The sequence below is a fragment of the Nipponia nippon genome, unplaced genomic scaffold, assembly GCF_047370975.1.
Source record: "Nipponia nippon isolate SJK-2023a ecotype South Korea unplaced genomic scaffold, ASM4737097v1 scaffold_3, whole genome shotgun sequence".
Taxonomy (NCBI): Eukaryota; Metazoa; Chordata; class Aves; order Pelecaniformes; family Threskiornithidae; genus Nipponia; species Nipponia nippon.
Genome location: NW_028262347.1, coordinates 53,270,303 through 53,286,831, shown reverse-complemented (window position 1 = coordinate 53,286,831; position 16,529 = coordinate 53,270,303). Strand labels below are relative to the sequence as shown.

General features: G+C 35.5%; 1 protein-coding gene across 3 annotated transcripts in view; it reads left to right on the top strand.

The window, feature by feature from the left end:
* Positions 1-16,529, top strand: part of BLTP3B (bridge-like lipid transfer protein family member 3B) — a 60,032-nt gene that overhangs the window by 15,166 nt on the left and 28,337 nt on the right. For 2 of the 3 annotated variants that reach the window (XM_087766723.1, XM_087766724.1), the window contains 8 exons: positions 2,216-2,378; positions 3,461-3,499; positions 6,633-6,724; positions 8,249-8,438; positions 10,784-10,924; positions 11,494-11,664; positions 12,971-13,151; positions 14,542-14,625. In XM_087766723.1, the coding sequence (XP_087622849.1) occupies positions 2,216-2,378; positions 3,461-3,499; positions 6,633-6,724; positions 8,249-8,438; positions 10,784-10,924; positions 11,494-11,664; positions 12,971-13,151; positions 14,542-14,625 (1,061 nt within the window). Of the gene's footprint in view, positions 1-294; positions 375-2,215; positions 2,379-3,460; positions 3,500-6,632; positions 6,725-8,248; positions 8,439-10,783; positions 10,925-11,493; positions 11,665-12,970; positions 13,152-14,541; positions 14,626-16,529 lie in introns of those variants that run through there. The other variant, XM_087766725.1, reaches the window with a different exon arrangement.

Below are 16,529 nucleotides of genomic sequence, written 5' to 3'. Positions count from 1 at the left end.
GACCAAGATAATGGTTAGATCTGTCTCCAAGTTGAGTGGCATTTCTGGTGTGGCATAGCAACAGGGAACCCTGAGGGGGGACTTCTTCCACAGAGCATGAGTCTCAGGAGACTCTGTGCATGTGTGTAACGGCAGAATGTTTTGGCATTTGCTGCATGGGTGTGACTTTAAAATAACACCAATTTGTGATTCTTATGCTGACCCTCATCTAGAAAGTCAAGAGTAAGAGATACTATGATGTGACTGAAAACATTCAATGGCTGCTTTTTTTCTCCTAGGAATTTGAATTAGCTGAGTCAGATGAGACTTGTCAATATGATTTCTGAGATAAGAGGCTTTATATTTTGCAGTTACTGATGGGATGTGTTGCTGAGGTAGGTTATTCAGGTCTTCTCATTACTGTTTCTTGTTAAAAGGAACAAAGAAGGGTAACCAGAAAATGAAATAATTTTAAGTCCTTTATTCTCCTCATAATCTTTCTAAATGGAGCATTTAGAAGTACATTAGTTGTCAAGGAAAATATATTTGTCAATAGCCTTATCTTAAATATATTTTTGGTACTGAAATTATTAAAATATATTATTCATGAATCAAAGCTCATTCCTTCTGGATAATTTATGCCTTGTAAGCAATATAGAAATAACTGCAACACTTCTGTCAGAAGAAACATGTCTAGTAGTATTTGTAAGTACATCCCGAATAATTTCAGACTTGGTATAGTAAAAAAAAAAATAAAATTAACCAAACTTTTAATTCTGAACAAACTTCTTCCCCTGTGCACCTTCACCCCCAGATGTCTTGATCTTTCAGAGTTCCTCTTCATGATTAAACTGACAGGTGATGAAACTCTAAGTTTGTGAAGTCTGGCTAAATGTTTCATAGGAGTGGTAAAATGGATGTTTACATTTTGTCAGGCTAGGTAAATGCATTTCCAAAGCTTACCATCACAAGAACGCAGTAAAGCAGTTGGACTGAGAAAATGCCTGCCATGTTTCCAGCCACGCTTGGAAACTGTTAAGAGGAAAAGCTTGCCAGCCTTTTTCACCTTCTTCCACCATCTCCCCCTGAGTATCTGACTGAAGGACCTCATAATTCGGTTAGAAATTGGTCTCTTGAATGGGAAGCAAATGTCGGAGTTGCACCTCCTGGGGTGTTACTTCAGGGCGATGTTCCATCGTTGTGGACAGACAAACCCCTCGTTCTCTGCCCGCAGAATAACAGTGCGGGGAGATTTCAGTGTGAAAAGTCACAAAGCATAATGCAAACAGTAGTAGTTTCTACTACTAAATCTTGTAAAATTAGACCCAGTTCATGAGCAGAAACGGTTTTCTATGGCAGAATGCAAGTGTGGTTAAGTATAGCCTATTCTTCAGCTTGTGGTAGATATAATGCTACAGGTGTTGGTTTGAGGGTGGAGTACCCATGATTTTTGTGATGTTATCTCACAAGGATGTGAACCATTTGACTCAGTTACATAGATTGTTCTATTGTATCAGCAAATCATAGCGCCTTTGAAGTATAATGAAGTTTATTGCATGTGTGCTCTTTTAAATAGTTACATTTTTAGCCCTTGTATATCAGATTGACCTTTCAAGTTTTCATCCAATATTTTATATACACCATGCTATATGTGTGTAAATATGTCTGTATGTATATTTCTAATTTATGTTATGAAATTCTATGATTAAACTTAATATTGTAAATAAAGCTCTTCATTTCAAGATTTTAACTGTAAATATATGTAGAAAGATACTACTTATAAGGAGTAGCTTTTTCTTACTCCTCCTGTGTGAATTCGAAGCCACTCCTGCTTGCTCTAAGAATGACAGTATAAGTTGTAGAGGTTGGTTTTTTTTTTTTTGTTTTCTCCTTTTGAAAAACTAAAGAGTGAAATAGATTCACTTCTACCCTATATAGTTTAAAATAAATGGTTAAATACTTTGAATCAAGGACTTGTTTTTCTGGGTGATGGACAAATTAGAAGATACCTCATAATATATTTAATTTTGTTTATGTATTTTTAAATGGAGTTAATGAGATGCAAAAATTTAGAGGGACAAAGCAATTCCATGGTACCATTTCTTTTCGGGGTGAAATTGTACCTAAGATGATTTCCTCACCCCCAGACCATTGCTTTAACTTCAGTTGTCAGCTGTATGTGGGACAGCTCTGATTGCTTTATATGCATTTCCTTAAGGTGCATGTTTGCTTTTAGGTTCACCAAAAATCTTTCGCCTGACAAGATCAACCTGAGCACATTAAAGGGGGAAGGTCAGCTGACCAATTTAGAGCTGGATCAAGAGGTTCTTCAGAACATGCTGGATCTTCCAACGTGGCTTGCTATAAACAAGGTCTTTTGCAATAAAGCATCCATTAGGGTGAGTATTTTATTGTGCTGGAATGGTAATTAGCCAAATCATTCTTTTTTTTCTTTCTGTCTCTGCAAACTTTCAAGCAACTTTGTATTAATAGAAAATTGTGATGAGCGCTTGATAAAATTTTAGAGAAAAATGAAGATGTTACCAGCAATAATTTCTTACTAATTTTTGTTTCTCATGTGATGACATGAAATATGTATGGAAATGATGAAAATAAGCTGTGGGGTTTTTTAATTTTTTTTTTCTTTCTGAGTAGAATTTATTCTTGCATGTTCTGAAATAGGGGTAGAGATAAAAGCTTGTGTTTGCCCATGGTAATTAGTCTACTATAATTATTTATTATTCTCTTTTTTTTATGTGTTATTTCTTCTCTTTACTCCTCTCTTTCTATTGCTTTCCCTCTTGTTCCTTTCCTATTCCCAAAAATATCTTTCTGAGGGATTCTGGTCTCTATGGGAAATGTGGAAACACTCTAAGTCTAGTAGACGTTGCTTTTTTGGTCCTTGTGGCTGCTAAGAATTGAAGCAATGTATATCATCTCTCCTAGATTATACTAATGTGAGAGTAAGAAACGAAGCTATGGCTTGGTTTTGACAGAAGTTATGATCTGGTCAAACTTTGGCACTTCTTCAGTCTTTCCGCGCCCCCCCCGCCCAATGGGAGATTGTCGTGATTTTTCTGAATGCAGTGAACTTGATGCTTTGTTGCAGGCATCCAATTACTTGTAGGCCGACAGAGTGAATGTGGATTTTGTTTCCTTTTAAAGAAAAGAATGTGGAAGACAGCGTTGCTTTTTCTGATGCTTGACAACTCGGTATTAAAGAGACATTCTATTTTGTTTCTGTTTTCTGCTCAGGGATTAAGTAGATTTTGAAGTTCTGTTTTTAACACGTAAAATAAATATATGTATGTGCATAAATTTACAGTACTTTCAGATAAACTTGATATTTTGAAAGTAATACTATTCTGACTTCAGGAGTTACAAATATAATTTAAATACCTAAAACACATTCTAAACAAATGCTTTATTTTACTGTATTTTTAATATTTACTTTGCTTTAGAATAATGTTTTCCCTTGCAGATACCATGGACAAAATTGAAAACACATCCCATCTCTTTGGTGAGTTCTGAGATCAACTCCTAAATATACTCTGTGTAGCAGAATTTATCTCAGATATTTATATAGTTCTCTTGACTTGACTCTAGAAATAACTGAAACATTAATGGGCCTTTACTAAGTGTTCTCTGGGTAGTCACAGATCAAGACAAAATGCTTTAGTGTTTTGGTTGGTGGGTTTGTTTTCTTAATCTGTGGCTTTGGGTGTCATTACTATAATGTTTGACTGTTACCTGATTTCTGTCAAGTTCTTCAGTCATTACATTTTAATTTGGGTTCACCTGAAGGGTAGTTATTTGTCCAACTAATCCTTTTACAAGTTCTTACCTGTCTTTTGGAGCTATCTTTTCTAAGGACTTTTCTATTCTACATCTGTACTCTACCCAATGATGTCAGTTACAGCAGGTTTGATACATATTAACATTTGCAGGGTTTCTGTAACAGGCTAGGATTCAGGCTGGATATAAATAGGATGTAAAATGTGTGAATAGGACTCAACAACAATTAGAAGTAATGCAAATTATTGCATTTGTTGAATTTTGTTCTTTAACTATACTAAGAAATGTGGTAGCGCTAGAAGTGATTTGCTTGATGGTAGCTAAACTTTCTTAATTGTGTTTACTTAGGAATGAATATTCCTTTAACTGTCATGCTTCCCAGATGTGCGGTGGATTCCTGAATGTGCTTGTAATTCCTTAGTTCTGAATCAGACTTGGGAAGGACATGTTGTTTTAAATACTTGATGCATTTGCTAGTGAGCCAGTTGTAATGTACCAATGTCTGTACCGCTTCTTCCTGACACGCAGAGCTTAAAGTGTGGCAATGCTGAGGTGGGATGAGTCAACCTCTTGACTGTAAGATGCAACTGCCAGATTAGGAAAGCAGTTTAAGCCGTGCTATTCTTAAAGATTACATACTTTGACGTATGGTAGCAAGGCCTGATTGTTTGCTTTGCTCCTGTTGAACTTACATTAGCAGTCTTTGAGGCTAAGATAACTTTCAAGGTCACCTTTTTTACATAAAGCCTGCTTTGAACAAGTGCATTAAATTGATAACAAAAGTTCAGTGGTAGACTGCACAACCGCCTTTTTGACTTCTAAAGGCAGGTGAATTCAATGGCCTAAATGTCCCATTTCAGCCCTTTATTACATCACTGAATTTCCACTATTTTGGTGGGGATATTTTTGCTGCTGAGAGTTTGATTAAATTGGAACAGCATCCTCTGTTTGCATAATTTAGGAGGTAACTAGAACCCACTCATCTAGCCAAAGGTACTTTCACCGAGCCGAGTTGCCCTTTATGAAAATCTGTCTGTGAACATAGTGGCAAATACTAAGTTATCTTTGCTCCTAATCAATTTCTGTTTCTGTATGATAAACAATATAATTTTGAGGGGTGCTTTGGGGACCCAGGGATGCTATACAGCAGTTTTTCCTCTATCAAAGTACTGTAGTTGCCAGTGAGAAAAGAATAGGCAGATATCTACATCCAGGTGTTCTTCGTTAACTCCTATTTATATTACACAAACTCCTTAAATCACTGTCCTACTGTTCTTTGCACTAGTCGTGTAGTGAAGGAAATTGTTCCAAAGGTCTTAATTTAAGAAACCTTAAAAGAGTGGTCAAACATCCAAAAATGTTAGGATAACTAGGAGGAATCTTGGCTTCCCCCACCCCCCCACCATCCTCAAACTAAGGGATTGTTTTTTTTCTTGTTGTTTTTTTCCTCTGTTTTTGGTTTGCAAGGCAAGTTATTCATTGAGACAGCTGAGAAAATAATTTTAAAATGTCCAAATTTATTGTTAACAGCTAATGCTTCCCTTTATGTATCAAAATATAGTGAAGTATAAATAAATCCAGACTAGAGAGTTTATGAATTCCTAGGTAGTAGTCAGGGCATTTAATGGATAAGGGTAGCACAGAAAAATGGTTGTGGAGCAAGTAGATTGTAAGACAGGCACAATTAACACAATATAATAATAAATCTAGTAGGTAGGGCAGGTTGAATGATGAAAAATCCAAAATTGAGGACTAAGCTTTTTAGTGTGGTTTGTCTGACCAAAGAGAGGGTGAATGGAGGAATTCAGAAGGGGTGGTATAAAGTCAGAACTAGACAGGGAAGTAATATTAGCTGTTGTGTTTTGAATGAGCTTCCAACGGGACAAGATTTCAGAACTATAAGCCTTAAATTAAGAGTCTTCCCAGGTTGTATGATAAATTTAGGTCACAAACATTGTAATGTAAGTTAGGAGATTCTTGGATTCATTCAGTTGCTGGGAATAAGGTTTTGCATTTGGTTCGTTCCCATTCTGTTCACCCTCCTGTTAGTATACATTATTTATAATGTGTATTATAGTTCTGCTATTTAAATACAGCCTTCAGTTAAAATAGGATTTAGGCGTCTCATTTCCTTAATTCTCAGCTTCTTTTGTAAGGGTCCCACCTCAAATACAAAGAATACAATAATAGCATACTATTTTACTGTAATGTGATGTGTTGCAAATTACACTAGAATATATCTTTTTAGAAATTACTTGTTTTATTAGATCCCCTAGGGATTCATATACACACACAGAGTGTATACACACTCGTGTATATATTATGTATATTTAGATTTTGTTTTAAAGATGCAGCACAAAACTTCATCTACTGTGATGAATTTTAGTGGACTAGTTTCAAATATTTTCCATTAAAATTTTCTGAACTTATTGAACCATTTAGAAAACTCAGAGGGTATTACGTATTTCACTGAAAGTACAACCATATAGGAAGAAAACCTAGATGAATAAGCATTAAATCATGCCCTTTAAGAAATGCAATTTTCGAAAGTGTGTTTGCTGGATAAATAATACTCAGGGGTCAAGAATTCTGTAATCCAATATTTGACTGGGAAGGTCTGTTAGAATTCACAAAATTTAAGAATTTATATGACCAAATTAAAAAAAAAAGAGAATTCTGGTACGTTACAAAAGTTTCTGTGGAAATTGACATGGTAAGAAATGTTTTATGTATATTTCAGAAAAATTTTTCAAGTGTGTGGTTTTTTTTTGTTCGGTTGTTTTTTGTTCTTCATATGTCATCTATTTACTTTGTTACCTCTTAGGTCTCCAATTTTTTGTTTTGTTTTGTTTTTCAAGTCTTTGGACAAAGTTGTAATGGAAATGAGCACATGTGAAGAGCCACGTGCCCCTAATGGACCCTCTCCTATAGCAACTGCATCTGGACAGAGGTCAGTGATGATACTTACATGTAATTGATCAAAATAAGTTTAAATTAGATTTTGAATTACTGTAAAACAGTTAGATCCCCAGCGAATTTCCAGAAGTATATAGGCTTGCAGCTTGCCATTTCCATCTCTCCAAAATTTTATTCCTTGTGGGTGGAGTTACCTATGTATAGTGATAATGGAACTATCCAGACCCAAGCCTGGAAGGAACATCTGAACTATGTATGGAGCTTCCTAGGCGTGTTTCATATGGGTGCAACTACTGCATCACAAATTTACCAAGTTTAATCGATATTAAGTCTTTTGAAAATTAAAGATATCTTGCCTTCAACCTATTTGGAAAATACATATAATGTTGGGGTGCGTGGGTTTTTAAAAATTTATATTTTTACTTTGGTCTAAAAAACAGTATTAGAGGCTATTTGTTAGTGTGGTGTTTTAAAGTTCTATTTCCTTTATTGTATCCACCAAATCTTACTGAAAGATTTAATGCACACTATATAGCCCAAAAGTCAAGTAATTTGGTGGGACAATATAGCATTATGTCAGTGATTTCCACATCCCCCACCCCCCCAATCACATCCTTTTTATGAACCCAAAACATTTTTCAGTGGGCATAGGGACCCATATACAGAGAAACAAATTTGATGATACAATTGCTTTTCTTATTTTAACTTCTGCGTAATATGTAGAAGTAGTCCATGAGCCTCTATGTCTCCTAGGGTACAGCTTGAAAATCATTGCCATAGAGATTCTGTGTAGGATGAAAGTTATAAAAAGGAAAAGGGATGACAAACCACGTAAACTGTACTTTTAAAATAAGCAGAAAAAAAAACAAAACGCCAAAGACAAAAAATTTTAGATGTTAAAAGAATATTTAAAATACAATTTTCCATTCACTAATCTAAAACATTCAGAACGCATAAGATTTTTATTAAAAAATTAATTGCAACTGCTTTATCTTTTTTAGTACTGGAATGCGTGTTGATCTGGTGTAGAAATGTAACCACCATTTAGGATGCCTTTCTTTTATGAAATGAAACAAAGCAAAGTTTTTATACTATTTTGCATATATGAAAGATACTCGTTTTAATGGGCGGAATAACTTGGCTTATAGAGATAAATACTAACCAGATTGGAATTGTCAGATAATTCAGTTGACATTAGTTACTCCTTATGTATACATAAAGAAGAGTAACATTTCCATGTAATGCTGTCGGCTGTTATTCTTATATATTTTACTTTTTATGCATTTATGTATATGGAAAAATTGCATTAATTGTTATGCTTCATGGAGATTGATCTTGGTCCAAAATAAGTTCTTTAATGACTATTTTGAGATTAGGATCATAGGGTGGAAATTATTGTAAACTAGATTGAGTATATTTAACAAAAATTCATAACTGGAGAATACATTAGGAACTTATTTTATGATTTGTTTCATGTTGTATTTCAACTGTTTAATAAGCTTAATTTTGTGCCCTTTCATTAGGTGTGTATTTAACATGTTGACATTTCACTTTTTAGTGAATATGGCTTTGCTGAAAAAGTGGTAGAAGGCATTTCAGTTTCTGTGAACTCCATTATAATAAGGATTGGTGCAAAAGCCTTTAATGCTTCATTTGAACTTTCCCAGCTGAGAATATATAGTGTAAACGCAAACTGGGAACATGCTGACCTCAGATTTACCAGAATACAAGAAGCTCAACGTGGAGAGGTAAATACTGTCTTTTACTAATGCTTTTTCCTTGTTATTGTGGTAAAGGAGGAAGAAGTTGAATTGCAACCTTATACAGTCTAGGAAACATGCTGTGACTGGGAATGGAGGCATTCTGTGCTCAGTAATTTCAGCTGTCCTCTAGGAACACAAGGATGTAAAAATGGTGGATGTGAGTCAGATCAAATGTCATGTCTCTAGCAGTGGCCAAAGTCGGTGCTTAGGGAAGAGCCAAGACCGGGGCAAGCTGGGGTACTGTTCCCCTCTTATGTTCTCCAAGCTTGTGACCATTTTAAAATACAAACTAGACCAGACTTGAAGAGTACTGAAAGAAAAAAAAATGGTATATTAAATGTGGAAGGATAAGGCATTGTGCTATTTTTTTATTATTATTTTTAAAACTTTAACTCGTTGTTTGTTTGTTTGTGAGGGTTTGCCTAGTAAGGAATTTTTTTTTCTTTAAGCAGTTTTAACTGAATTTTAATAAAGTTCCTATGCAAGAATTAAATATTTTTTCTCGGAATAACAAAATCCCATGTATACAAATAAATAATAGAAGTAAAGTGCATTCTTTTCTACTGTCTGGGAGAATTTAACATGTAAGTCCTAGATTGGTTACATGGGAGAAAGCAAAAGAATGTTGTACACCAAAGTAAGATGTATACTGAGTGCAGGGTTGATTTTAAATATTGTATGTTGTATTGAGAAAGACTTATTTTAGCATGCATCTCGCCTTGGATAAATAGGTGTTTCAAATTTTGCCCATGTTTGCCCATTTAGAGATGATTATTCCAGAACAAACAGTTTACTCAGAGTTAAGGAGTCTGGTAGTTGCTTTTTATGTAGGGAAAGAAACAGCAAGAGAATGTTAGTTAAAAATAACACAAAAACAATAAGTTGAAAACTATTTTTCTGACAGTTTGTCTTTCCTGCAGCTTATCTGTGTGCTGATACTCATGTGTTAAGGAGGTCTAAAGAGGAAGAATTAAAGTTTGACTAGATGGAATTTTGTATTGCCATGTTTTTTGATTTTGTGCTTTTTAGGAAGAATTTGATTCTGAATAGTCACCCCATACACCACAGGGCTATCCTTGGGGAATGTTCTTTTTAGTGCAATGAATTCTGGAAATACAAATGTCTAGAAACTGCAGTGAATGATTTGTTAGCAGTAAATTGCGTGAAAAGGTGAAAAAACAAAACCGACACTGTACTCTAAAGATAACTTGGGCTAAACTACATTTTAAGGGAGTAAGCTTTTAGCTTTGCACTGTAGCTACACTCTTAATGTAGTAAGGAATCTCCTTAGAATGTTTTTAGAAGCTTCCATTCATGCTGCATCTCCTGGATGAGGAGGGTAGGTATTCTGCTTTTCTGCAAATAGTATTTTTCAGGCTACTTTGCATTGTGCCTTTCCGTCTTGCTCGCTTACTGTGTACGCCTCCTTCCCAAACACACTGGGTACGTTTTACTTAAGTCTCCGCTTATATTCACAGAACATAAGCTGTACAGTTTTCAAATTGACAAGAGGAGAACGACAGCTGAAAAATAAGACACATATGAAACAAACTCTTTCCTCTTCTGCTTCCCCCATGGCTGATCTTTTTTTTTTTTTTTTTTCCTCCTTCTTCAGAGAGTAATGCAGGAAGAAGTTTTAGGGAAACTAGAATTAACATTTTCTCCTCTTGATGTCCTATTGATTTGATGTTCTCCATGATGTTGCTGCTGGACAGTCGCTCATTTTCCCGTATTTGCTTTTCAATATCCAGCTGTACTTGCTGCTCTTGTAGCATTATTCTAACATTTGCTTGCTGTGTCTTCTAGACATCCATGTAATGGATTCAAAGCTTGTGGGGTCTACATGGCATACAATGTGCTCAATGTTTAACTTTCTCTTTTAACTGACATAAAACACTCCAAAAACCTCTCCCATCCTGTAGCTTTGCTTCCCTCCCTCCTCTTTTCCTATATACTAGGATTTAGCCTTTTGAAACTAAACTACACAATCTTCTTTTTTTTTTTTCTCTACCAAAAGTAATGTAGTATGCAGTAATTATGACCTTTGTTTTCTTCCGAATATTTTGAATACTGCTTGTTATCTCTGTCTGCATGGAACTAGCTTAACATTTCTGTGACATTCTGGAGGTAGAGAGAAGGATCAGGGCTTTACTTCCTGACACCTGTAAGTGGAATAGCAAGTGACTTGTATTTGTTCTGTTCATATGGCTCTGCATGAAGGATAGATGTGAGTGTGTGTGTGTGTATGTACATACACACACATACATGCTTAGGTGCAAGTAAACTATCATGTCGCATGAAGGTGTTTTTTTTTTTTTCTCTCTTTAAAGGTTTTGACTTTTAAAGAAATCAACTGGCAGATGATCAGAATAGAAGCAGATGCAATCCAGAGTTCTAAGCATGAAATCATGAGTGCTCCAGTTCGACTGATTACTAACCAATCAAAAATTAGGGTCACACTTAAAAGAAGGGTAAACTTGAAATGTTTGAAATCTTTTATTATTTTATGAATTCATATTTAACTCATGCTCTTAATGCATACATGCACATAGTAAAGGTTTTACATTTAGGCCATATAAAAGGTAGAATTCCCTGAACTAAATTTTTAATAACACATAATTGGTAAGACTGTAGCATTTGCAAGAAATATTGCAGGCAGAATTTGAAGACGAAGACCTTGCACAGGTCCTACTAATGAAATTGTTTGATCTGCAGAGCTTTGTTTATGATGATGCATATTGTCTTACCTCTCTAGATTTGGGCAATAATTACATTACTTAAGTTTAGAGAAATGCATCAGTTTAATATTAAACTCATGCCAAAGTAATATCAAGTGAGGCATAAATATACTATATCTTAGGTACTTTTTAGTTAATGAGAGGAATAAAATTTAAAATAAAAAATATGTTTGTTATTTGTATGGAAGAAATTTGCTTTTTGGGAAGTGTGGTTTTGCATTCAACTTTTTCCTTGTATTTGATATAAGAAATATAAGTATTTAATATGGACCCATTTGACTTGTTTAATTTTTTTTCTACAGTTAAAGGATTGTAATGTAGTGGCATCAAAGCTGGTTCTGATTCTGGATGATTTGTTGTGGGTTTTGACTGATTCCCAGTTGAAAGCCATGGTGCAGTATGCCAAATCTCTTAGTGAAGCCATAGAGAAATCAACAGAACAGAGAAAAAGCTTGGCTTCTGAAACAGCACAGGTATGATAATTGATTGTCTCACTATATCATTATCACGTGTTCTAAAATACAATACAGTGTGCTTAGTTGTGTTAATTGATTTCAGAGAATGTTCAGTTACTCTTTTTCATTCAGCTGTATATCTTAAATTGGGAATGAATCACAGTAGTACAAAACAGACTTTATTTTACGAAGTTTCGTGTATTGGTGTTAATCGCAGGAAAGAAAACAGTTGTATTTCTTTATCCATGTACAGAGTATTTAGACTTCTGTATTTACTTAACGGTTGATTAATTGTTTAGTAAATTTGCTCTCCAAATATTTTCTGGTTATGAATTAAAATAATTAAGACACACGAAGGGAACCTTAATGGGTGGATAGATATGCTTACTATAATGATTTAAAGTGCTTGTCCAGTTTGTTTTCATGGTACTGAAAAAATTAGCTTTTAGTAAGAGCTTTCCTTCATGCAGCTCTCTTGTTGGAATATATAGAGTAAAAATAATTCTACTTCTAACGTATTTCTGCTGACATAGATGTGATATTGATGCTGCATGTAAGATAGTCTTACGTAAATCTTGGTGGTCTTTCAGCACGTACAGCAGACTAGACCAACTGGGCTTTGTGAGTGTTGGAGGGAGGGACCTCTTCTTGTCTGTGAAGAAGCAGCACAAATACACTGATAAAAGATAGTCCTATAAAAATAAAACATAATTTATTACTAAGGCTGATTGAGTGAAGTAATTTATACAGAATCTCTTACACTAAAGCTAGTGTACTGTAATGGAGAGTTCCGTTCATGTGGTGGTCCTGATGACTTACAATGTGATTTGATGGTTTAGCTACAGCAGTGTAATGGTTAGCTGTTACTGAGTACGGAGGTCCTGATTCTTCAGTTCCCTGTACTTACATCTCACCAGTTCCCTGGTACTGGCCCACGTTTGACCCTATTGTGATGTAGTTTGGGGAACTGAACCAGCAGAAATGAGCCCAACAAAAAATTGATTGTTTTCTGCTGGTTTAGTTCCCTGAACAGTTTGCAACAAAAGTTAGAAAAATACCAGTGCTGCAAGTGACAGGCGTGTAAAGAAGTGTGGGGGAAAGGGGGAACAGGGGATGCACTGGCATTGCCTCTTTGCGACACCTAGCTACTAGTCTAACTTAGCTTTATTCTAAAACAGCACACTTAAATCTCAGTAACGATCCAAGGTGAATGCATGTGGTGCAGATTTTTCCGTATTTCAAAGGCCTGTTTTTAGTAGGTAAAAGGCTACTTATGCTTGAAAGGAAGGATAAACTTTATAAATCAATATGACTATTTTTTCAGAGCTCTGCCCCTGCACCCAGCTCTCAGCAGGTGAAAGCGCACCAGACAACAGCAGCACCTGATCAAAACGATGCAATAGTAAAATTGTTTAATGATTTTGATGTTAAGGAAACTTCTCATCACTTAGTAATTTCCCATTTGGACCTACATATATGTGATGATATCCATTCTAAGGAAAAAGGTAACTTTTTTTTTAAATATGCCTGTGAACTGTAATCGTCTTTAGAAGACATTTTGAGGAATATAATAATGTTAATCAAGAATCTCTAATTATTTTAGAAGAATATTCAGAATTCTCTTCAGTGTCTGTAGACACATTTAAAATTAGCTAGATGCCTCTATCAGGACAACATTTCATTATTAAATGTAATTATTTTAGAATAAATGCAATAAAAACTGCTAAGAGTGCTAGTAGCTTCAGTGCGTTTCCTGTACTCTAGAAACTGATTCTGTCCAGTCTGATTGTTACTGCTGTTTTTTTCTTTTGTGTTATAAGTTAACTGGGTTATAAAGAATGCAGTGGCAACATTACTGTGGCTTGAAAGGGTCACTATACAATCTGCTTCTGTAATACTCTTATAAAATACAGACTAATAAAAGAGCAGTCCTCTTTGTGTTACTAATTTAGAGAATTTGCTATGCTCTGCAGCACATACAAAGAATGGAACAAGTGTTCTGTGGCCTTACAACTTTGTGTGTAATACTTGTACTTTGGTTGTTTTTTGGGTTTTTTTGTTTTTTTTTTTTAAATGAAAGGCTATTGCATATTGCCATATTTAGAATCAGAAAAAAGAAGACAAATGACACTTCTTTCATGCCTTTTAAAAGTGATTAGAAGAGAATGACATACCAGTGTATATCCAAGGAGCTGGGTAGTCACTGAAAAAATTATAGAGGCATACAAGGTCTGCTGAAGAAAAGAGTACGAAAAACTTAGGTTTTAGCAAATGTGTTTCTTTGATTAGGGAAGACACTTGCAGAGCAGCAGAGCATAAGGTTAACTGGCTAGAGACGTATTTCCTTACTTGTGGTTTATCTACTGCAGTTGCGATTTTTATCATTCTTGGTGAGATTTCTTTATTGGTCCTTTATTTTTGGCCATGAAGTTTAAATTTAGCAGCGGAAAAATCAGAACAGAGGACTCTCAGAAGACCTCTGCAATAATGTTTGTCAAATAAAAGAAAACAAATTATATTTACAATAGTCTTGAAAGTAAATGTTGACTTTGAATGACTGATCATAATCATATATTCAGTGTGAAAAGTTTTGTTTCAGAAAAAACTGCAGTAATTATGTGTTCAAAGAGTTGTCTTTACTTTTTAACAGTATTTAAAACAATATGCAATTTGTTAGTAGTGATCGAGTACAGAACATGGAGTTCTACAGGCTGATCTTTAGAAACCAGTGAAGACAGCCTGAATGAAAATTTTGAGGGAAGATAATGAGGTCGTAAGGAGAACCAGTAAAGGGGAGGAAGAAGTAGCTGTTAAGTGTTTAAAGGAATGCACCAACATGAGAACTAACGTGCTAAATACAATATCTGCAGAGCTGAGCATTGTTTTATTTTACAGACTCAAATAGACGTGTTACAGGAGGGGCCATGCAGCTTTCCTTCAGCTATTTAACAGTGGACTATTATCCATTTCACAAAGCAGGTATGAAAGTGAGCATTTTATGAACCACCTGTGAATGTAACTATCTTGCGTCAATACTAAAAAATTTGTGTGTGCGTGTACAGCTTGGATAGTAATGTTCTAAGCATTTGAAATACACACCTTTTTATTTCTTTCTATATGCAAAAACAAACAACAAAAGCAACAACCTGGGAACCAATTCAATTTCTGTGAATGAACTACTTTAGACCAAACACTTTTCACTGTTCTGGTCAACAAAACAGTGTTTACACATTTCTGACATGAAAAGAATAGTGTGTTGACAGGGGAAGGCAATATGGCAGAATGAGAATGCACTAATTGGATATTTGCAAGAGTCAATCTGCTAGATTTTTTTCCATATAGAAGTCTATCATTCTATGTCCATTTCCAAGCAATGTTTTGGTTTTTATTTTATTTTGCTAAACAAGAATCCCAGTGTGTAGAGGTTCAATTGTATAGCCTTTTGTTAAGGAATTGTTATTAAACAGATGTTAGTAATTTCTAAAGAAGCATTTCTTAGAAATCATTTCTAGTAAATATGTTTTTCAGAAATCTAAAAAATTTAGAAGAGACAAAATAAGTTTGTGGTTGAATTTGAGATCAAAGGCAATCCAGTACAGTGGAGGGGCTTTTAGTTGGTAGGGGTTTGGTTGTGCTTTGTTTTGCTTTTTACTAACACAGATCAGTCAGTCATTTTGGAGTGATTATCCGCATACATTAAAGATGTGAATTAGCTGTAACTTGCCTCATGTCCTTCTTGTCACTCATGGTTGCAGGTGTAATGTCAATCTATTTCGTTCATAAGTACCAAGTATAGTTTTTGCACCTTAAAAAAAAATGTAATTTAGCATAGGTCAAATAAACATACACAGCCACAGAAAAGAATATGCTTAAGAAAACCAGTATTCTTCCTTCGCTATAGATTGGCCTAATATGGTTTGAAATTTGTGATATTGGTTTTGTGCCTTATAAAAGTGGGACCTTAAGTTACAGAGGTTTAACACATGCCTGTCTTGTGACCCAGCTATGTTTTTCATTTACTGTCACTTCTGATTCCTACTGTGTCTAAATCAGGGTCTGATCTATCTATGATTTCTGTGAGCTCTCCTCAGAGAAAATATAGAGAACCAGGAAAATAAATAAATTGGGTTTTTTGGAAGGATTCTTAGCCAGATTGAACCGTGCACTGTAGGCTCTTGGATGGGCACATTAGAAGCTCACTGAGAATGCTTTTAGGTAATGGCTACATGGGACATAACTCTTCTCCAGGCTAAATGATCCCAGCTATCTCAGCCTTTCCTTGAAAGGTGTTCCAGTCCCTTAAGTATCTTTGTGACCGTTTGCTGGACTCACTCCAGTAAGTCCATGGTCTGCGGAGCCCAGAACTGGACCAGATGTAGTCTCACCAGGGTTGAGCACAGGGCATGGATCACCTCCCTTGACCTGCTGACAATGCTTTTCCTAAGCAGCCCAAGGTGCTGTTGGCTTGCTTTGCATCAAGGACACGTTGCTGGTTCATGTTGAATTTATCATCTCAGGTTTGTTGGTTGTTTTTTTTTTTTTCTGCAAAAGTGCTTTGCACCTGGTCAGCCTCTAGTCTGTACTCCAGATGCTGGACTTAGATTTCACTTTGAAGTTCATGAGGTTACTGGTGGGTCACTTTTCTAGCCTTTTGAGGTCCCCTCTGAATGGTAGCACAACCACCTGGTGTATCAAACATTCCTCCTAGCTTTGTACCATCTGCAAAGCTGTTGAGGGTGCACTCCGTCCCATCATCCAGGTTATTAATGAAGATAAATTGGTCCGAGTATTGGCCCTGGGGGTATACCATGGGTGATTGCCTCCAACTGGACTTCATGCTGCTGATCCCAACCCTTGAAGGCTAACAGTTTAGCCATTTTCCA